Raw genomic sequence first — 23,781 nt, 5'->3', positions numbered from 1 at the left:
CTGGTTCCCCATCTATTTCCCATGAAGTGGTGGGACCGGATGCATGATCTTCGTTTTCTGAATGTTGAGCTTTAAGCCACCTTTTTCACTCTCCACTTTCACTTTCATCAAGAGGCTTTTGAGTTCCTCTTTACTTTCTGCCATAAGGGTGGTGTCATCTGTGTATCTGAGGTTATTGATATTTCTCCTGGCAATCTTGATTCCAGCTTGTGTTTCTTCCAGTCCAGCGTTTCTCATGATGTACTCTACATATAAGTTAAATAAGCAGAGTGACAATATACAGCCTTGACATACTCCTTTTCCTATTTGGAACCAGTCTGTTGTTCCATGTCCAGTTCTAACTGTTGCTTCCTGACCTGCATACAGATTTCTCAAGAGGCAAGTCAGGTGGTCTGGTATTCCCATCTCTTTCAGAATTTTCCACAGTTTCTTGTGATCCACACAGTCAAAGGCTTTGGCATAGTCAATAAAGCACCATTAAACACTTGTATTATTTATTTCCATACTTTTAAGCTGGCATTCTTCTGCAATAAGCTTTCCCTCACTGGAGATGAACTAAAGTCATTCTAAAAAGGCAGTACAAAAATATAATTATTTCCCTTTAATTACCCATTTTCAGAACAAGATTTTGGTATAATATTCACCTCCATTATTAGCAAATAATTTTACTTTTGCCCTTTTTGAATATCAATACAGAAATTTACAGATTTTATTTACTCAATGTGTCATCAACCACACTCATTTCCTATGTTCAAATTATCTCAGCTTGGCCTCTTGAATCATCCTCGTTGGTCTCTGAGCACTTCCTAAAACAGCACAAGATGTCTGGGCTCACCGTACATCCTCCTCCCCTGGACCTGACATTAGCCATTTCTCCAAGGGGCACTGGTTCCTTTTAATGATATTTAATATAATTTTATTTATTTTTGGCTGTCCTGGGTCTTTGCTATGTCAGCTTTTCTCTAGTTGTAGCAAGCAGGTGCTACCCTCTAACTGTGGTGTGTGGGCTTCTCATTGTGGTGGTTTCTCTTGTTGCAGAGCGAGGGCTCTAGGGCACTCAGGCTTTAGTAGCTGTGGCTCCCGGGCTCTAGAGCAGAGGCTCAATAGTTGTAGCACACATGCTTAGTTGCTTGGCGGCTTGTAGGATCTTCCCGGACCAGGGATCAAACCCATGTTTCCTGACTGGCAGTTGGATTATTTACTACTAATCCACCAGGGAAGCCCCTTTCAATGACATTTAGAGACCAAGCTTTGAATTCTAGTGGTGCTTATAGCTACTGGCGTTTCATTGCTTTTAGGCCCTTTGAATTACAGAAATAGTACTATATATTAGAAGTAGTGTTATACATTTATATTTATATTCATATTTCCAGTTCAAACAGAACATTGGTTTTTCTTAATTTTTTTGGCATTATATTTGCATCTTTTTACTTTCACAATAAAAATCTCAGTTCCTAACTTATTTATTAAATTTATCCTAAAATATACATGCTGCTGCTGTCGCTTCAGTCGTGTCCGACTCTGTGCGACCCCACAGATGGCAGCCCACCAGGCTCCGCCATCCCTGGGATTCTCCAGGCAAGAACACGGGAGTGGGTTGCCATTTCCTTCTCCAATGCATGAAAGTGAAAAGTGAAAGTGAAGTCGCTCAGTCGTGTCTGACTCTTCTCGACCCCATGGACTGCAGCCTACCAGCTCCTCCGTCCATGAGATTTTCCAGGCAAGAGTACTGGAGTGGGGTGCCATCGCCTTCTCCAAAATATACATAAAATAGTTTAAAAACTACATACTAGTTTAAGATTTCTTTGAAGTTTTGTTTTGTTTTATTCTGTTTTGGCTTTAAATGACAAGCAACTAAGGAGTACTATGTTCAAAAGTCACTTGAAACAATTCTTTCTTCTGTGTAGTTATAATACTTTTAAAAATTAAGTTCATTTGTTTTGTGATTTCGAATTTTAGTTTCCTTATACCTCCTGTTTTATTTTGGATATATAACAAATGTTAATGTTTAAAAGCTAAGATTATATAAAAAGGTACTCAAATGAAGCAACTGACAAACAACTAATCTCAAAAATATACAAGCAACTCCTACAGCTCAACTCCAGAAAAATAAACGACCCAATCAAAAAATGGGCCAAAGAACTAAATAGACATTTCTCCAAAGAAGACATACAGATGGCTAACAAACACATGAAAAGATGCTCAACATCACTCATTATCAGAGAAATGCAAATCAAAACCACTATGAGGTACCATTTCACACCAGTCAGAATGGCTGCGATCCAAAAGTCTACAAATAATAAATGCTGGAGAGGGTGTGGAGAAAAGGGAACCCTCTTACACTGTTGGTGGGAATGCAAACTAGTACAGCCACTATGGAGAACAGTGTGGAGATTCCTTAAAAAACCGGAAATAGAACTGCCTTATGATCCAGCAATCCCACTGCTGGGCATACACACTGAGGAAACCAGAAGGGAAAGAGACACGTGTACCCCAATGTTCATCGCAGCACTGTTTATAATAGCCAGGACATGGAAGCAACCTAGATGTCCATCAGCAGATGAATAGATAAGAAAGCTGTGGTACATATACACAATGGAGTATTACTCAGCCATTAAAAATACATTTGAATCAGTTCTAATGAGGTGGATGAAACTGGAGCCTATTATACAGAGTGAAGTAAGCCAGAAGGAAAAACATAAATACAGTATACTAACGCATATATATGGAATTTAGAAAGATGGTAACAATAACCCGGTGTACGAGACAGCAAAAGAGACACTGATGTATAGAACAGTCTTATGGACTCTGTGGGAGAGGGAGAGGGTGGGAAGATTTGGGAGAATGACATTGAAACATGTAAAATATCATGTAAGAAACGAGATGCCAGTCCAGGTTCGATGCACAATACTGGATGCTTGGGGTAGTGCACTGGGACGACCCAGAGGGATGGTAGGGGAGGGAGGAGGGAGGAGGGTTCAGGATGGGAAATACATGTATACCTGTGGCGGATTCATTTTGATATTTGGCAAAACTAATACAATTATGTAAAGTTTAAAAATAAAATTAAAAAAAAAAAAAAAAAGGTACTCAAGATCATTCCTCACTCCCTCATCCCAGGTAATAATTTTTATTACTGTTTTATCCTTCCACTATTTCTTTCAACAAAATAACAAGTAAGTACATATTTCTAATTTTTTCCTTTATATCCTGGTTTGTTGTTGCTGTTTAGTCGCTAAGGTGGGTCTGACTCTGTGACTCCTTGGACTGCAGCATGCCAGCCTTCCCTGTTCTTCACTATCTCCCAGTTTGCTCAAACTCATGTCCATTGAGTTGGTGATGCCATCCAACCATCTCATCCTCTGCCGCCCCCTTCTTTTGCCTTCGATCTTTCCCAGCATCAGGGTCTTTTCCAATGAGTTGGCCCTTCCCATCAGATGGGAAGTATTGGAAATTCAGCTTCAGTCCTTCCAATGAATATTCAGGGTTAATTTCCTTTAGGATTGACTGGCTTGACCTCCTTGCTGTCCAAGGGACTCTCAAGAGTTCTCTCCAGAACCACAATTCAAGAGCATCAATTCTTTAGCACTCAGCTTTCTTTACGGTCCAATTCTCATTACTGGAAAGACCACAGCTTTGACTATATGGATTTTTGTCAGCAAAGAGATGTCTCTGCTTTTTAATATGATGTCTAGGTCTGTCATAGATTTCCTTCCAAGGAGTAAACGTCTAATTTCATGGGTGCAGTCACCATCCTGAGTGATCGTGGAGCCCAAGAAAATAAAATCTGTCACTGCATCCACTTTTCCCCCTTCTGTTTGCCATGAAGTGACGGGAACGGATGCCATGATCTTAAGTTTTTAGAATGTTGCGTTTCAATCCTTGCTGTTTTCATTTATACCCTAGAAATCACTACACATTGGTACATAGAGATAACCATTGTTTGCTTTTTAGAGCACCACATGGTATTCCATTGTGTGGGTGTTCCAGTTATACAACGAGGCCTCTACTGATAGCCATCTGGGTTGTCTCAAATCTTCTGCTGTTACAAACAGTGCAGCAATGAATAACCCTATGCATGTGTTGTTTACTGGTGGAAGTTTATCTTCAGTGTAGATTCCTAAGAGTGGAATTACTGGACGAAAGCAAATCTGTCTGCTTTCCCCCAAATCCCTGTTATGGGGCTGTACCATTTTAAAACTCTTACCAGCAGTGCATGAGGTACCTGTTTCTCTACAATAAAGAATTTTCAAACCTTTAGTGTATGAGGATAAGAATGTTCTCATATATTTATAAGCCATTTTCATTTCCCCTGCCCTGTAAACTGTTTTTGTCACATCCATTTTTTTGTTTTCCCCTAAACAGGTTTTCCTCACTCCCTGGTCTTAAGATCATCCACCTACATTTCTTCCTAGTAGTTGAAGGCTCTTATTTTTTAATATTCAGGTTTGGTCAACTTTGAAATGGCAGGTTCCAGGGGCAGGAAAAGTATCAAATAAGCTTGAAAAAAATCTCTTGGTGCCAGAAAATAAGGGAAGAAAAATGATGGGGACATGTCAAAAGGACACAGAACCCAAACTGCAAGGGTTCCTACTGGCTAAAACTGGGACAATTTGAGCAACAAAATAAATGACAGATTATAACCCATAAAAGAAGAATCCATGAGAACATGCTGATATAAATGAGTGAAATAAATGAATGAGGGGGAGGGAAAGCTCTTCCTTTCAGTAGAATCCTATTAAATGCAGACGAAATCATAGAATTAAAAGAAAATCACCATTTGGCAACCAGCACAGTAACTTGTTCCAAGCAAGAATCCTCAAGAGATGATAAAAAAAAAAAAAAAAGTCCAAGTAATTGTGAACAGATTTTCCCACAGAGATACCTATCTTAGGCTGGGTTCTCTAGAATCAGCTGCTGAGACAGTCTGGGGTGCAAGAAACTCATGAGGGAACAACACACGTGAAAGAACATGAGGGAGGTCTCCCTGAGGGGCAGGCCTGTCCAGGCCTTGGACACAGGCAGGGTGCTCTCGTGTCATCCATGGCCCAGGATGGCTGTGACCCTGGGTGAGCCGAGTCATGCTCAAAGAGCTGACCGGACTCACCACAATTGACCAAGTCTTTCCTCAAAGAGGGATGTGTGGGGGTTGTCTGGGTCTACCAGAATACTTACTCATTTGGCTGCACTGGGTCTTAGCCTAGCACTCAGGACCTTTGTTACGGTACATGGGCTTTCTTTGAGGCACAGGGATTCTCAGGCTGTGGTGTGTGGGCCAAGTTGTTCCACGGTATGTGGGATCTTAGTTCTCCAAACAGGGATCAAACCTGGGTCCCTGGAATTGAAAAGGTGGACCTTTAACCACTGGACCACCAGGGAAGTCTCCAGAATACTTGTTAATTACAAGGAAAAACTATACCTTCATAGGAAAACTTGGTGATACCACCTTAAGTGATGACCAAAATAAACAGTCTCTAAGATAGTACACGGAGAAGGCAATGGCACCCCACTCCAGTACTCTTGCCTAGAAAATCCCATGGACGGAGGAGCCTGGTGGGCTACAGTCCATGGGGTCGCTAAGAGTTGGACACGACTGAGTGACTTGACTTTCATTTTCATGCATTGGAGAAGGAAATGGCAACCCACTCCAGTGTTCTTGCCTGGAGAATCCCAGGGACAGGGGAGCCTGGTGGGCTGCCGTCTATGGGGTCGCACAGAGTTGGACACGACTGAAGTGACTTAGCATAGCATAGCAAAACAGTACAACCAATGACACAGCATTTCTTTTGTGGTATTCATGCTAACATGGTATTCATGGTATTCATGTATGGATGTGAGAGTTGGACTGTGAAGAAGGCTGAGTGCCGAAGAATTGATGCTTTTGAACTGTGGTGTTGGAGAAGACTCTTGAGAGTCCCTTGGACTGCAAGGAGATCCAACCAGTCCATTCTAAAGGAGATCAGCCCTGGGATTTCTTTGGAAGGAAAGATGCTGAAGCTGAAACTCCAGTACTCTGGCCATCTCACGTGAAGAGTTGACTCACTGGAAAAGCCTCTGATGCTGGGATGGATTGGGAGCAAGAGGAGAAGGGGACAACAGAGGATGAGATGGCTGGATAGCATCACCGACTCGATGGACGTGAGTCTGAGTGAACTCCGGGAGTTGGTGATGGACAGGGAGGCCTGGCGTGCTGCGATTCATGGGGTCGCCAAGAGTCGGACATGACTGAGTGACTGATCTGATTCATGCTAAAAACATATACACGAGGAAATGTCAAACCTACCTGAGGGACATTATACACAAGAAGCCTGTACTCTTCAAAAATGTCATGGTCATGATACATAAAGCTAAACCACAGATCAAAGGACACTACAGAGAGTTGACAGCTGACTGGAAAGTGTTAACTGGCCTGGCCTGTGGATCAGAACAAGTGTTCAGTGGGACACTGGGGAAGTCCCAGTGAGGCTTACAGATCAAAGAGAAGCATTTTGTCATGCTTATTTCCTGATTCTGATAACTCTGATTGTGTAAGAGAATGTTCTCTGCTAAAGACTGCATGTCTGTGTTCCCCAAAATTCCTATGTGAAATCTTGATGCCCAGTGTGATGGTGTCTGAAAGCTAGGCCTTCAGGAAGTGATTACTCAGGAATGGGATCTGTGTCCGACTGAGAGTGCGATCCCTCACTCCTTCCATCATATTGATAAAACAGTGAAAAGATGGCCAAACCAAGAAGTGCGTTCTTACCAGATCCCTGCTGGCACCTTGATCCAGGACTTCCAGCCTCCATAAGCGTGAGAAATGTTTACAGGCGCCCAGTCTATGGTATCCTGTTATAGGGCCCTGAACAGACCAAGACATTCTTGTTCTTAGCACATTACACCGACATGCATTTATGTGTGTGTGCTAAGTCACTTCAGTCATGTCCGACTCTGCGACCCTATGGACTGTAGCCCACTAGGCTCCTCTGTCCATGGGATTCTCCAGGCAAGAATACTGGAGTGGGTTGCTGTGCCTTCATCCAGGGGACCTTCCCAACCTAGGGATCGAACCCTCGTCTCCTGCACTGAAGCTGGATTCTTTATCGCTGAGCCACTGGGAGGCCCCTAATACTGACGTATTTACAAAGGGACATGAGGTCTGCAACTTACTCTCAGATATTTCAGAGACAGAATAAATAAATGATAAAGCATGTAGCAAATGATAACCTTTAGGGAATCTGCATGAAGGATAAAGGGATATTCTTTGTACTATTTTTCACAAGTCTAAAATTATTTTAAAATAAAAAGTGTACAATATAAAAAAAGAAAGAAAAAATAAGATTTTATCCATTTGTAGTTTATCTTGGAATACAGTGTGAGATACAGATCTGACCTTATCTCTTATCAAATATCTATCCAGTTGTCCCACCTTCTCTTCTGTAATTTGAGCAGATGCTTCATTCTAAATTTCTATAATTATTTCTGGACTTTCTACTTGTTCCATTGCCTAGTATGTCTGTCCACACATCATACCATACAACTGGAACACAATTTTTATAACAGACTTTAGGTTCATAGCAAAACTAAACAAAAGGTAGAGAGAGTTCTCATTTACACCCCCTGCTCTCAGTTTTAATTATGGACATTTGTGTCTTAACACTCAGGTTAAGGTGTGGCCTCTTTATCACTCTTCCAGGGGTTTCCTGGTTGTTCTTATTTCATTTTTCCATGTGACCTTTAGGATCAATTTGTCTAGTGCCAGAAAAATTTTAAAAAACAACTTTATTGGGACTGGAATTTATACATTAACTTGGGGAGAACTGATCTGTAATGCCAAGTTACTCTATTCATGAATGTGAAATATGAAATATCTTTTCATTTGTTCAAAACTACTTTTATATTTTTCAGGAATGTTTTCCTCCTATAGACCTGACATTTTTCTTGAGTTTATTCTTAAGTATTTCATCTTTTTGATGTTTTTGGGAATGGAGACTTCTCTTTGACCATATTTTCAATTATTCATTATTGTGTATATATACAAAGTATTGAGTACTGTTTGCTAATTTCATACCCTGCCATTTTACTCAGTTCCATTTAGGTGTTCTGTTGTTACTGAGACCCTTGGCTTTTCAATGTATACTGTCAACTGTTTGCGGTAGAAATAGCTTTCTCTCTTTCCAGTGTCTGCTGTTTCTAATGACTCTTGACTGAATGGGGTACCTGGTTTTGCCAATACAAGCTACACAGCAATGGACCTAGTGATAAGTATTTACTGCGGTTTTAGTGCAAACTGATTAAGCATTCTTGTGTGTGCAATTCTGTTTGAAAAGTATCCATTTACTCCTATTCCGTGTGTGTTTCTATTCAGGAATGGATAGTGGATTTTTAAACATCTTTTTGGCACCTACAGAATAATGATTTTTCTTCCTAAGTGTATTAATACAATTTAGTAACACAGTAGAAGGAATCAATAACCACCCTTCAGATCTACCGGTAACACCACTTCCTTCAGAGGTACATGCCTCTTCAGTTTTCATCTCTCACCACCCTCATCACCACTAAGGGAGCTTTCCCGAACGTCAACAACTGTCTAAGTCTAAAAGGATTTAAACAGATGTTCCATGAAAGAATTCTAAGGCAAAAAGAATATAGAAAAATACTGGATTAAATAGTTGGATACTGTTACAGCAGGACTTCTTAAAATGAGTAATGTGCAGGTGAGCACTGTGGTAGTGAAGACAGAGACTGTTGTGTAAAGTCCAAATGGATCTGACCATGTGCATTTACCCATTTTTGAATTTCCAGCCTCAATACAGTACCAGGAACACTGTAAGCATTCGACGTTTGTTACATTGCTGAACTAACAGAGACGTTTCTAAGGTCAGGACAGTGTGTGTATTTGAAATTGTGGGTCATCTACTATGTGAATACATCCCAGTTCTCCCTCTTGCACTAGCAAGGCAAATGGCAGCAACACAGTCAATTCACTCATTCGATGCATCTATCGAGTACACATTACAGAGGGCCTATGTTCCGTTTCGGAACACGACTCAGGAGAGAAACACAAATGACTGCACATCAAGGATTAATAAGTGCTATGAGGAAACACAGCAGGGTCAGGGAAGAATGAAAGAGGAAGTACTGCTTCCATGCTTTCCTGACCACTCACAAGGGTGGTCAGGAAAGCCACTTTGATGGGGGCTCTCTGAGAAGAAACCAAGATGAAACTAGGATGTGGATGGGGAGGACAGCACTCCAGGCAGAAGGAACAGTCGGTACAAAGTTCTCAGGTGGGACCCTGCAAGGCCTGACCGATGCAAGGAGGCTGCAGTGCTGAGGCAGAAGGAGAAAAGGAAGGGATGAGTCAGCAGCACCAGGGCCTCCTGGGCTACAGGCATCTCTGGATTTCATAAAGAGCGAGGGAGGAAGCTGCTGGAGCACAGAGGAGTGAGCACTTTGCCTCAGGCTTCAGAAGATTCCCTGTGGCTTCTTGGAGTGTGTGCAATATGGAGGCCAATGAACACAAATACATCACGCCGGCCAGGGTCATGGCCCCTCGCTCCTTTCTCAATACTGACACCAGGCACACGCTGCTAACACCCTGGGCTGTCGGCACTAGGTCCTTCAGGTGCTGATGATAGGCTTTCCTCGCAATAGTTTAAGCAGCAGCCCTGAAGACTTCACCTTTAATAAGCTCATGTTTGTTCAACTAGTATGTTAATAAAAACTATTTTTCCTATGACTCCAACTGGGTGAGCCAAAGTTCACATGAGTGAGTAGTAACGCAGCACTGGGAAGAGTGAGAGAACAGAGATCAATCATGTTTTAAAAACAATTTTTATCCTCAAGACCTGTGGGTCTGTCTCCTGTCTTCATGAAACCAGAGTCACCATTGCTCGTGACTCTTCCACTCATTTAGGTGTAGGCGCCCATCTGCTCAAGATGATGTGCTGCGTGTGTCAGCACATCTAAATCTGTGCAGCTGACAGGCTTACAGCAAAGTCGCAGGTGTTAATCCTCATGAAGCCCCAGGTGGCACAGTGTGGAGGCCCCCTCTCCCAGACAACCACCCCCCCACACTCACACTCCCAACATGACCAACAGCTCGAAAACAGGAACTTACTGTGCAACATCATCTTCAAATGCAGCAGTTAAAAAAATCTGTGAGAATGTGCTCCTTCACTTACTTCAGGCTATGTGTGGGCTTGGGGCGGGGGGGAGCAGTGAGGGTAAACGTCACTCTAAGAATTGCAAAGCAAAAAACAGAACAACTTCTTGCCAGAAAAGGGAAGGCAAAAAAAAGTATGCCAGTGGCCATTTAAGTCTTCTCCCTAGCCCCAGTAACATCTGAAAGCCTACTCTGTTGAGGACTTCCCATGACAGTAGTAAGAGACACTACTCCCATTTTACAGCACAGGAGCAAACTCAGACAGGCTCAGTAAGGTATTGAGCTCACCTACAAGAAACACGGTATAGCAAGGGGGCCAGCCTGGCAGCTGGAGAACAGCTGAAAGGAAGAGTGGAGAGGAAGTTATGTCACTGGGGAAGAGGCCACGGTCAGGAGTGTCACTGAGCGAGAGAGGAAGCCAGTCACGATTTTCATCAGAGGAGTGACGAGTCTGGTATCCATCTTAAAGGGCTCATTCTGGCCACTTCGTGGAGGATATGTTCAGGGTGACAGGACAGGGATGAAGTGAGGAGGGAGACACACGATAAAAGACTGTTGCTTCCCAGGTGGCATTAGAGGTAAACAACATGCCTGCCAATGCAGGAGAGGTAAGAAACCCGGGATAGATCCCTGGGTCGGGAAGCTCCCCTGCAGGAGGGCATGGCAACCCACTCCAGTATTCTTGCTTGGAGAATTCCATAGACAGAGGAGCCTGGCGGGCCACAGTCCATGGGGTCGCAAAGAATCGGACACAACTGAGTGACTAACACTTTCTGACTTACTTCATTCTGTATGACAGACTGTAGGTCCACCCACACCATCTACAAATGACCTTATTTCATTCCTTTTAGTGGCTGAACAATGTTCGACTGTATACATGTTCCACATTTTCTTTATCCATTCACCTGTCATTGGACATTTAGGTTGTCCCATGTCCTGGCTATTGTAAACAGTGCTTCGATGAACACAGGGGTACAGGTGTCCTTTTGAATTATGGTTTTCTCAGGGTGTATGCCTAGTGGTGGGATTGCTGGGTCACGTGGTAGATCTATTTTTAGTTTCTTAGGAACCTCCATACTGTTCTCCACAGTGGCTGTATCAATTCCCACCAACATGTAAGAGGTTCCCTTTTTCTCCACACCCTCTCCAGCATTTGTTGTTTGTAGACTTTTTGATGATGACCATCTGACCAGTATGAGGTGAGAGATCGAACCCACATCTCTTGCGTTAGCAGGCAGATTCTTTACCACTGAACCACCAGGGAAGCCCAGTTCTGATTTTTCACTTCTCTGATAATTAGTGATGTTGAGCATCTTTTGTATGTTGGTCATCTGTATTTAAATCCTTTAACTCTTACCATCTGTGCTTTTCACTTTTTAAAACAGTACAGTCATTTTGAATTCTTCCCAAATCCTCTTTATTGCACCACCAGTAGGGAATGAACAATTTCATCCCTAATGCTGAGGAGCCCATGGACCACCTGAGGTTGAGGCTCCAGCTCTCACCCATCACTCCCACCATGTTTTACTGGTCACAGCAAGTATAAAGCCAGCCCGGATTCACTGGTGGGCAAATAGGCTCCATTTCTTGGGAGGAAGTGTCAATTACTGTGGCCATATTTTTCACGAGACTGAGATCATAGTGGCTTGAATACACCTGCAGTGGTAGTGGTGAGAAGCAACTGAATTGTGATACAGGTAATGACAACATTTGTTGATCAGTGGGATGTAGAATGACTTTTCAACCAGGGAACTCAAAGGATGAAACTGCTATTTACTGAGCTAAGATATGAGGAACAGTTAGGGAGAGAGAAAAAAACTCAAAATTTTGAGTTTTGTTTTTGTTGATAAGTCTGACAAGTTTTCTTTTGGATGATAAGCCGATAAGATATAACAACAGAGATGTCAAGTAGACAGATATTAGAGGCTGGAGTTTAGCACACAAAGTCTTCTTTGCCACAAACTGGAAGTGACCAGAAGAGAAGGAAAGTTTTATCTACATGACTAGGGCATAATTTTGTTCTTCTAAATAGTCTGACCTGGTTTCTAAGTTGTCCAGTACCTCTTCCATATTTCTTAACTTTTTAAGAATATTTCCATTCAGTTGAGCACTATTTATTGAAAGTCTACTAGTAACTAGGTTCTCTAGTGGATACAAAGATGGTCAGGAGCCAATCATACTATAAATCTTAAAAGCAGGATTTTTAATATACTTAAATGTAATAAAGTGCGTGTTTTTTATTTATAGTATAATTCAATGCACAAGTGATTTGTGGAGGCTTACTGGAAATATATTTTTAAATAAACTGAATTTTAGAAAAATTCAAATTTGAATGTGAAGTAGATAATGGGGAGAAATACTGATATACACTACAATGCAGATAAACCTCAAAAAATGTAATAGACACCAGACACAAAAGACTATTTACTGTTTGACTTCAATCATATGAGATATCCAGAAAAAGCAGACAGAGATGGAAAGGTGATTAGTGGTCACCTGGGACTGGATGGAAACAGAAACTAACCACAATGGACACAAGGGCTCTGACTGGGGTGATAAAAAAATGTAATAAAAATGGATGGCTGTAATGACGGCATAACTTGGCTTACTGAAGTGAGAATTGCTCAGTCATGTCTGACTCTTTGTGACCCCACGGACTATACAGTTCATGGAATTTTCTAGGCCAGAATACTGGAGTGAGTAGCCTTTCCCTTCTCTAGGGGATCTTCCCAACCTAGGGACTGAACCCAGGTCTCCTGCATTCCAGGCGAATTCTTTACCAGCTGAGTCACAAGGGAAGCCTAAGAATACTGGGGTGGGTAGCCTATCCCTTCTCCAGGGGATCTTCCCAACCCAGGAATCAAACTGGGGTCTCCTACATTGCAGGCAGATTCTTTATCAACTGACCTATCAGGGAAGCATAACTTGGTAAGTTGTCTAAAAAAAAATCATTGCAAATGAATAAAGTATTTTTGGCATTTTTAAAGTATTTATTTTTGGCTTTGTTGGGTCTTAGTTGTGGCATGAAGGATCTTTCATTGTAGTTAGGTTCTCTTTAGTTGCTGTGCTTGGGCTCAGTTGCTCTGAGACATGTGGGATCCAGTTCCCTGACCAGGGATTGAACCCATGTCCCCTGCACTGAAAGGTAGATTCTTAACCACAGAAACAATTTATCACCAACTGACTTGTATTACAATAAATGTTAAAGGAAGCCCTCAGGCAGGTGAAAATGGCACCAGCTGGACATCAGCCAGTTCAGTCGCTCAGTCATGTCTGACTCTTTGTGACCCCATGGACTGCAGCACACCAGGCTTCCCTGTCCATCACCAACTCCCAGAGCTTGCTCAAACTCATGTCCATTGACTCAGTGATGCCATCCAACCATTTTTCATCCTCTGTCGTCCCCTTCTCCTCCCGCCTTCAATCTTTCCCATCATCAGGGTCTTTTCCAATGAGTTGGCTCTTCCCATCAGGTGGCCAAAGCATTAGAGCTTCAGCATCAGTCCTTCCAATGAATATTCAGGACTGCTTTCCTTTAGGATTGACTGGTTTGATCTCCTTGCAGTCCAAGGGACTCTCAAGAGTCTTCTCCAACACCACAGTTCAAAAGCATCAATTCTTCAGCGCTCAGTTTTCTTTACAGTCTAACTCTCACATTCACACGACTACTGGAAAATCACAGCTTTGACCAGAAGGACCTTTATCGGCAAAGTAAAGTCTCTGCTTTTTAATATGCTGTCTAGGTTGGCCATAGCTTTTCTTCCAAGGAGTAAGCATCTTTTAATTTCAAGGCTGCAGTCACCATCTGGAGTGATTTTGGAGCTCCCCTCCCCCCCAAATAAAGTCTCTCATTGTTTCCATTGCTTCCCCATCTATTTGTCATAAAATGATGGGACCATGATCTCAGTTTTCTGAACGTTGAGTTTTAAGCCAACTTTCCACTCTCCTCTTTGACTCTCATCAGGAGGCTCTGTAGTTCTTTTTCACTTTCTGCCATAAGGGTGGTGCCATCTGCGTATCATGAGATTATTGATACTTCTGCTGGCAATCTTGACTCCAGCTTGTGCTTCATCCAGCCCAGCATTTTGCATGATATACTCTGCATATAAGTTAAATAAGCAGGGTGACAATATACAGCCTTAATGTACTCCTTTCCTGACTTGGAACCAGTCTGTTGTTTCATGTTGTTAACTGTTGCTTCTTGACTTGCATACAGATTTCTCAGGAGGCAGGTAAAGTGGTCTGGTATTCCCATCTCTTTCAGAATTTTCCAGTTTGTTGTGATTCACACAGTCAAAGGCTTTGGCATAGAAGTCAGTTGACAAAGAAGTAGATGTTTTACTGTAACTCTCTCGCTTTTTCAGTGATCCAACAGATGTTGGCCATTAGCTCTCTGGCTCCTCTCCCTTTTCTAAATCCAGCTTGAACATCTGGCAATTCATGGTTCATGTATCTTTGAAGCCTGGCTTGGAGAATTTTGAGCGTTACTTTGCTAGCATGTGAGATGAGAGCAGTTGTGCAGTAGTTCGAACATTCTTTGGCATTGCCTTTCTTTGGGATTGGAATGAAAACTGACCTTTTCCAGTCTTGTGGCCACTGCTGAGTTTTGCAAATGTGCTGGCATATTGAGTGCAGCACTTTCACAGCATCATCTTTTAGGATTTCAAATAGCTCAACTGGAATTTCATCACCTCCACTAGCTTTGCTCATAGTGATGCTTACTAAGGCCCATGTGACTTTGCATTCCAGGATGTCTGGCTCTAGGTGAGTGATCACACCATTGTGGTTATCTGGGTCATGAAAATCTTTTTTGTATAGTTCTTCTGTGTATTCTTGCCACCTTTTCTTAATATCTTCTGCTTCTGTTAGGGTCATACTGTCCTTTATTGTGCCCATCTTTGCATCAAATCTTGGTATCTCTGCTTTTCTTGAAGAGATCTCTAGTCTTGCCTATTCTGTTGTTTTCCTCTATTTCTTTGCATTGATCACTGAGGAAGGTTTCTTATTTCTCCTTGCTATTCTCTGGAATTCTGCATTGAAATGAATATATCTTTCCTTCTCTCCTTTGCCTTTCGCTTCTCTTCTTTTCTCAGTTATTTGTGAGGCCTCCTCAGACAACCATTTTGCATTTCTTTTTCTTGGGGATGGTCTTGATCCCTGACTCTTGTACAATATCACGAACCTTCATCCATAGTTCTTCAGGCACTCTGTCTATCAGATCTAATCTCTTGTATCTATTTGTCACTTTCACTGTATGACTGTATGGGATTTGATTTAGGTCATACCTGAATGATTTAGTGGTTTTCTCTACTTTCTTTAAGTCTGAATTGTGCAATAAGGAGTTGGAAATACAGATCTATAAAAAAGAATGAGATATACTAGAAATGGTAACTACATAGTTAAACAGATAAGATTTGTTTACTTATTTAAATATTTTAGGACAGACTTTTAAAAATAAATAAGCAATAAGACTTAAAGTTACCCACATCAACAACCACATTAAAATGGTCAAAACAAGCCAATTAAAAGGCAGAGATTGTACAGCACACTGAGTACTGTTACATTTGAAAGTTGCTATGAGAGTTAATTTTATTTTTTAAAAATATTTTATTATTTATTTGAACACATCAGGTCTTAGTTATGGCAAGGGGGGGTCTTTCATTGTGGCACATGGACTCTCTAGTTGAGGTGTGCGGGTTCTGGAGCATGTGGGCTCAGTAGTTGTACCACACAGGCTCGCTAGTTGTTACACGTGGGCTTAGTTGCTCCATAGCATGTGGGATCTTAGTTCCCTGACCAGGGATCAAACCCACATCTCCTGAATTGCAAGGCAGATTCTTAACCACTGGACTGCCAGGAAGTCCCCGAGAATAAATTTTAAAAGTTCCCATCACAGGGAAAACACATTTATAACTATGTAACGTGATGAATGTTGACTAATCTTGTGATGACCACTTTGCAATACATGCGTACCTTAAATCATTATGCTGACATCTGAAATGAATGTTATATGTCAATTATATCTCAATTCAAAAAAAGAAAAGGGCAAGTATTTTCAGACTAGGTTAAAAAAGCAAGACCCAACGATATGCTGCTTATAAGAAATGCATTTTAAGTATAAAGATTAAAGTAAACAGGTTAAATTAAAGTAAAAGGACATACCATGCTAATACTAATCAAAAGAAACATCAATGGACATGTTAATATCTGCCAAAGTAGATTTCAAAACAAACAATATCACCAGGAATAAGTCATTTCATAATAACAAAGAGTCAATTCATGAAGAGGACACAACAATCCAAAAATATCACGTGCTAAATTACAGAGCTGCAAAATACATAAAGCAAAAACTGAGAGAACTATGAGAGACAAATCCAATTATTATTTTATACCTCTCTGAGTAATTAATTGTTAGAACAAATAGAAAATCAGCAGGAATACAGAAGATTTGAACCACACTATCAACCAACCTGCCTTAATTCACCTTTATGGAGCATTATGACATAATAGAATACCCAGCACAAACAGCAAAATTAACACTGCTGAATACAGAATACATTTTTCTGAAATGCACATGAAACACTTCCAAGGCTGACCACATTCTGGGCCATAAAGCAAGCCTGAACACATTTTTAAAGGACAAGTCATACAAGGTATATTCTCTGACCACATGGAATTAAGTTTGAAATCAGTAACAAAAAGAAAAAATCCCCAAGTAACTGCAAACCAAAGAGCATCCTTATGAAGTGAAAACTGAAACCAGAAAATAATTTTAAGTGAATGAAAATGAAAATACAATATATCAACATTCATGGGATGTGAATAAAGCAGTATTTAGGGATAAGTATATGGTAGTAAACACCTAAAAAAGGGCTCAAATCAATCCAATTTTTAAATTCAGAAACTAGAAAAAGAACAAGTTAAACCCAAAGTGAAAGGGAAATATCAGATAAGAAATCAATGAAATAGAAAATAGAAAAAAAAAAAAAAACAGAAAAATAAGTGAAATCAAAAGCTGGTTCTTTTGAAATCAATAGAATATGTTGGAATCAACTGTGTGGAGACAGTGTGCTCAATGTTGATGTTTAAGCTATTTATCTTGTCTCTGAAGAAATTACACAGGAGACATAGGAATTATTAGATATGTAGACCCAGAGGTTACAGTTCTATCCTACATATTCTCTCTGAAAAAAGGTAAAAAGGAACATCTGTCCTTGGACAAACCATATAGCTCTTCCAACTAATAGTTTTCTCAGAAGAAAAATAAAGAGACTGAATTAGGTCATCTCTAAAATCTCTTTAAACTCTCAGATCCTCTAAACGCCAAATAAGAGTTACACATCTACTGCTAACAGCTCCAAACAACCTGATAAAGTCTGGGGAACCTGTATTAGCACCTCCCCCGCAAATAACCAGCTCGACCAAACTGGAAAAGTTGGTCAATCCAGGCACAGCTAACTTCGAATGCTCAAATATTAGCCTTGAGGGAAAATCAAAGAATTTCAGCTTATTTAAAATCAAGGACCAACATTACTACTCCACTGTTACTTCTCTGCTTATCACCCTGTGAGGGCCATCTCAGATGCATCACTTACTACTCAAGTTTACCCACAATATTATTCCTACCACTACTTCGGTATGTGTGTGTGTGTGTGGAACTACAAAATTAAGAAGATACAGAAGCTGGGCTGGAACAAGGGCTTCTCATAAACAATTTATTTTTTCAAATGCCCTTCAGTGGGCCACGCCTTTTTACTGTCTGAGGTATTTAGCAACCTTCAGCTGCTACCTTTCAGGAGAAAACTACTTTATATAAATAATTACAGATAAGAATGAAATCTGCCGATTGTCTAGATCCGGATAATCAAGTACACTAGTCTTGCACAGTAGTTAAAATATAAAAGCAGGGACTCTGGAGCCAAACCACTGGAGTTCCAATTCTGGTTATGCCATTTACTAGTTGTATGACCCTGCACAAATCACTTAACTTTTGTTATTATGAGGACTAAATAAATTAACGTGTTAAGATACAATTATCATCATTCTCTCCCATGTAGTTGGCTAAAAAACACCAGAAACAAAATCCTGTAAACATTACTGAAACAGCATTTTAAGTAAAACTCACACTCACTCGATTTAAAGCTTCTACAAAGTTAAACATTGGTATATATCAGTAGGACAATCTGTGCTTATGAAAACACGGATTATACACAAGTGGTTTAAAGGACAGGTTCAATATGATAGTGTTTATGCTCCCCCATTAAGTCCAGTGACACTGCAGACATCCCCAAAGCTCCCCCAGTTCAAGACTGGTAGTAAATGCAGGCTCTGTGTAAGACCTTTAATCCACTGAGTATTTGAAAATTCTGCCAAGCACTGGGCCTCAGTTGTTGCACAATGTTTTAACTTGAAATGCTGGGGTGTGATCTCTAAAAGGTGGGTCTAAAGTCTTACTGATCTCCTATAAGGGCAAGTGCTTAGCCCCGCCCCAACTCCCCATTATGGACCAAACAATCACAGTTCCAGGGACCCTGGCTAGCTCACTAAATTTACATGCAGAGTGGAAAGATGTGGGTCACTTTCCTGCAGGTACTCAACAATCATGTGCCCAACCAAAGGGCCTATTGCTCAGTTTCATTCCTCCATCTGTAGGTAGGGACATCTATATGCTAAGAGACACCAAGATTAAAGGAGAGAAAGATAAAAAGTTCCTTTTATCCCTACCAGTACACATTCATGTTCCTTTCATGTTTGATATCACCTTTTGGTATTTTTTATAACTGTAGGTTAAATGTGCAATTTCAACATAAACGCACATTTTCAAGTAAAGCTTCAGAACCTTTAAAATCCCAATGGAATGGGGAGAAGGAGGGAATTATCTTCTGACAGAACTGAGTAAGACTGGTCCAACTTTTGGAATAAATAAATGCCTACCTCAGAGCACTGAGTGAGGGAAAGTCTCACCACAAGCTGATGAGAATCCTGTGATCATGATCACTTTCTGGAAGAAGTAGCTTTAAGAAATGCCTAAAGCTAGTCAATTTTATAATGGATTCGAACATCCTTTACGGCAAACATTTTGGTACCAAAAGGACAAAACTAAACAAATCACATTCAACAGACGAACTCCATTACTGTTTGATATGTATTTCACAACTAATTTATTCTGGATCTACTTGCAGGAATTAAATGTTTCACAAGTACGAAACGACTTTCTTGAAAGTGGACATGTTTGTTTCAAAACCTTCCCTCAAACCTTCTGAGCCAAAGCGGTCTCTGCCTCGTAAGAATGCTGTTTTAACCAAGTTATTACACGCGAGCTCGCCCGCGCGGGTCCGCATCTGCGCTTCGGGGCGCAGGACGCCGCGGGGAGCGGGTGCCGCGTCGTCCCCCCGTTCTCGCCGCCAGCACCCAGCCCGGTGCCGGGGCTCCCCAGAAAGTGCACCCCGAGGGCCCTCAGGCAGCTGTGCGCTCGCGACGGACTGGGTAGTTCTGGGGGACCCCGGGGCCGGGGTCGCCAGTAGCTCGAAGTCGCCGGCCCCGAGTTTCCGGGAAGGAGCGGCAGGAGCTGCCGGCGGCTGAGCCAGGACCTCGGGTTCGCACCCGCGGCGGCTCCGCCCGCGTCCCAGGGCCCGGGCGAGAAGAGCCCTCGGAACCCCGGCGGAGGGCACGGCAACTCCACGAACAGCCGGGCAGAGAGGCCAGGCCAGGGGCGCCGCTCCCTCCATCTCAGAAGCCGGACACTGTCCCGAGACCCCCGGGCCGAAGCGGGCCCCGCGGCCGGGCTCGGGCGGACGCACACGCGGGCGCGCCGAGGCCGCGCCAGGGGAAGCTGAGGAGAGGCCGAGGGCTGCCCGCCCGGTACTCACACACGCACAGCTCCACCACGTACGCGTAGTAGGACCACACGACAACGAAGGTGATGAACAACACAGGCACCCAGCCCACGGTGCGCTGGCAGCAGCGCCAGAGCGTACAGGGCGCCATGTTCCGCGGCCGGCCGGCCGTGGCACCCACCGGCCCGGGCTGGCGGGGCGCGCCAGGCCCCCGAGGGTGTCGGCGGCGGTGGCTACTTGGGCGCTCCCGGCGGTTCGGCGCCCGGCTCCGCGCCCCGCCCCCGCCTCCGCCGCGACCCCGCCCCGCCCCGCATTGCGTCCGCGCCCGCCGCCGCCGGGGCGTGGTCTGTCGGGCGGGCGGCGGAAGGGGCGGGGCAACATCGGCGGAAGTGACTGGAAGGCGCTCGCGGCGCCTCCCAGCTACCAGCTGGGCGGGACGGGGCCCGGGGATGCTCGCTGTAGCGGGACGGCCTCCGTCCAAACTGCGGCCTCAAGAACCCCGCGTGCGTCTCGATTCCGGACTCCCGCGCTTTGAAGTAATTTGCTCGTATTTCAGGTGGAAATCGTAGGTGCGTGTGATTTAGGACGGCCCCGTGTAGTCAATCTGATTTGAAACTCGGGTTTAGGGTTGAATTGTGAACCGGGGATAGTCCCCCCCTCCCCCCCGCCACTGCCCGAAGGCTCCTGAAGTTTCCTGTTTATAACTGGCGAGTACTGCTAAACAATAACTGTGGGCATAGACGCGCCTACAGGTATCACTTACTGCAGGTTTCGGGGGAGACAAGATCCTGAAGTGAGTTGGCATAACCTTGGCCCGGGGATGGGCCTTATCGCCGAGGGAGGGGAGGTACTCGTCCCCACCTAAGGTTTGGACATTCTTCACTCCCTGATAACGCAGGCCTTTCTTCAGCGGTTCAAGCAGATGGACAACGCCTGTTTGGCCCTGAGACTCATGTTCTGGTGCAGGCCAGATCATGTCCCAGCCAAGATGACTCCCTGGTACCCCAACTTGTGATTCCTCTTTCCCTGGGGATCGTGGCCTTCAGCAGAGCCTGGTGGACAACGGGCTGCTTTCCCATCCTGGATCAGGGCCAGCTGCTTGAGGACCGCATCCACAGAGGTCCGCCCCCCCCCCCCCCCCCCCCAGCCCCGCGTTCCTATTGCTGGCTAGCGACTCCAAAAAACACCATTTTGAGTTCTGGTTCTGAGCTGAGGGCTGGGGAAGAATAAGGGCAGCTCAAGGCAGCTGTGAAACTATTAGAGGGGTCTATGGAAGCCATGGAGCTGTAAATGTGAAAGACTGAAGAAGAAAAAACCCACAAACTCATAAGTTTAGAACTAAATTGTTGTAGGAAGGAGGACCCTTTCCAGGGCCTCAAAGTGGGCTCTTGTCTAACACTGGGAATTGAATTGTCGGAGGAAACACACGTGCTTACAAAGCAAGAGACTTTATTGGAGGGGAATAGGAGGGTAGGGGAACCCAGGAGGACTGTTCTGCCACTGGCTTGCAGTCTCAGGTTTTATGGTGATAGGATTAGTTTTTGCATTAGTTTTTGGCCAGTCACTGACTCAGGGTCCTTCCTGGGTTGAAGAATTGAAGAAAGACTTAAGTCCTTGAAACCTAGACACAGAGTAGTGAAACTATTAAATATTTAGAATAAAGAGAAAAATCTAGGATTTTTCAGATTCCAGAGATAGAAATCAAATTACCAAAGGAACACTAATCAGACTGGCGGCTGACTTCCTCTCAGTTCACTTGCTCTGTCCTGTCGGACTCTGTGACCCCACGGACTGTAGCACTCCAGGCCTCCCTGTCCATCACCAACTCCCAGAGCTTGCTCAAACTCATGTCCATCAAGTCAGTGATGCCATCCAACCATCTCATCCTCTGTCATCCCCTTCTCGCCTTCAACCTTTTCCAGCATCAGGGTCTTTTTCAATGAGTCAGTTCTTCCCATCCGGTGGCCAAAGTATTGGTGCTTCAGCATCAGTCCTTCTAATGCATATACAGGACTGATTTCCTTTAGAATAGACTGGTTGATCTCCATGCAGTCCAAGGGACTCTCAAGAGTCTTCTCCAACACCACAGTTCAAAAGCATCAATTCTTTGGTGCTCAGCTTTCTTTATGATCCAACTCTCACATCTGTACGTGACTACCTCTTACCAACAAAAACATCCCAAAAGACAACAAAGTAGTATTTTCAGTGCTGATAGAAAGTAATATCCTTCAATTTTATAGCCAGAGAAATGGTCATTTACAGGCAAAGTGAAAAGGCAAATGGTGGAATGGGAGAAAGATTTACATATATGTAAGGGATTGCTATGCTGAAAGTGTAAAGAACCCCTACAACCCAACAACAATAAAACCCAACAACTCTGTTTAAAAATGGGCAAAGGATTTAAATAGACATTTCCCCAAAAAGACATACAAATGACCAATAACCACATGAAAAGATGCTCAACCTCACTGATTAAAGTGCAGTGAAAGTGTTGAGTCGCTCAGTTGTGTCTGACTCTTTGTGACCCCGTGGACTGTAGCCTGCCAGGTTCCTCTGTCCATGGGATTCTCCAGGCAGGAATACTGGACTGGATTGCCATTCCCTTCTCCAGGGAATCTTGCCAAGCCAGAGATTGAATACTAGGTCTCCCACATTGTAGGCAGATTCTTTACAATCTGAGCCACCAGGAAATGCAAGTCAAAACTAAAATGAGAACAAATCACTCCCATTAGGATGGCTACTACAAAACAAGAACCACAAGGCAGAAAATAACAAGTGTTGAGGATATGGAGAAATTGGGAACTCGTGTGTTGCTGGTAGGAATATAGAATGGTGTGACTGCTGTGGAAAATTATGGCAGTTCCCCTCGCAAATTAACCATAGCATTATCACATGATCCAGCAATTCTACTTCTGGTACATAACCCAAAATGAATGAAAGCAGGAACTCCCACAGGTATTTGTACATCCATGTTCACAGTAGCATTATTCTCAATTGTCAAAAGGAAGCAATACAAGTGTCCATTGTCAGATAATGGATAAGCATAATGTGATGTGTATATACAGTGGAATACTATTCAGCCTTAAGAAGGAAGGAAATCTTGTCATAGTTTACAACATGGATCAATCTTAAAGACACTAAGTAAAATAAGCCAATCATAAAAGACAAATATAGTTAAGAGGGTTAATCCATATGTAAGTTACAGTCATCCATTCCTATCCAGGGCTTCCCCAGTGGCTCAGTGGTAAAGCATCTGCAGGCAATGCAGGAGCCACAAGATGTGACTTTGATCTCTGGGTCTGGAAAATCTGGAGGAGAAAATGGCAAGCCACTGCAGTATTCTTGCCTGGAAAATCCCATGGACAGAGGAACCTGGAGAGTTACAGTCCACCGGGTCACAGAGTTGGATGCGATTGAGTAATTAAGCGTTGATTTCATATCCAAGGGTCCTCTGCATCTGAGGATTCAACCAACCATGGACTGTAGTACTGTAAGATTTACAGTTGACAAATATCCACATATAAGTGGACACGTGCAATTCACAGCTGTTGTTGGAGGGTCAACTGTACTGTACAACTACACTTCTAAGAAGTGCAGAGTAGTCAGATTTGTAGAGACAGGGTAGAATGATGGTTACCAGGTGGATGTGAGAGGGCAGGTGAGCAGAGGGATTGGGAGCTGTTTCAGGTAACAGAGCCCTCATCTGTGGCTGGAGGCCCACTTTCTTGGTTCACTGTCCTGTGGGTTCACCATGGCTGGTGAGTCCTGGGCCTGCATTGTCCCTCCTGCTTCCTGTCT

At 43.2% G+C, this 23,781-nt stretch overlaps 1 protein-coding gene and 1 long non-coding RNA gene across 8 annotated transcripts in view; one reads left to right on the top strand and one right to left on the bottom strand.

Annotated features, from left to right (window-relative positions):
• Positions 1-20,255, bottom strand: part of ZDHHC20 (zinc finger DHHC-type palmitoyltransferase 20) — a 60,213-nt gene extending 39,958 nt beyond the window's left edge. For 3 of the 7 annotated variants that reach the window (XM_061434978.1, XM_061434980.1, XM_061434982.1), the window contains exon 1: positions 20,017-20,255. In XM_061434978.1, the coding sequence (XP_061290962.1) occupies positions 20,017-20,134 (118 nt within the window). In that variant the 5' untranslated portion in view covers positions 20,135-20,255. Of the gene's footprint in view, positions 1-5,175; positions 5,336-20,016 lie in introns of all 7 variants that reach the window. The other 4 variants (XM_061434976.1, XM_061434979.1, XM_061434977.1 and 1 more) reach the window with 2 other exon arrangements.
• Positions 20,256-20,349: 94 nt separating this feature from the next.
• Positions 20,350-21,593, top strand: LOC133258425 (uncharacterized). Its single transcript, XR_009740018.1, has 2 exons — positions 20,350-20,552; positions 20,882-21,593. It is a non-coding gene; the product is annotated as an uncharacterized LOC133258425 (long non-coding RNA).
• Positions 21,594-23,781: the final 2,188 nt, after the last annotated feature.

This window comes from Bos javanicus, chromosome 12 (genome assembly GCF_032452875.1).
Source record: "Bos javanicus breed banteng chromosome 12, ARS-OSU_banteng_1.0, whole genome shotgun sequence".
NCBI lineage: Eukaryota > Metazoa > Chordata > Mammalia > Artiodactyla > Bovidae > Bos > Bos javanicus.
This window is presented reverse-complemented; position numbering and strand designations above follow the sequence as displayed.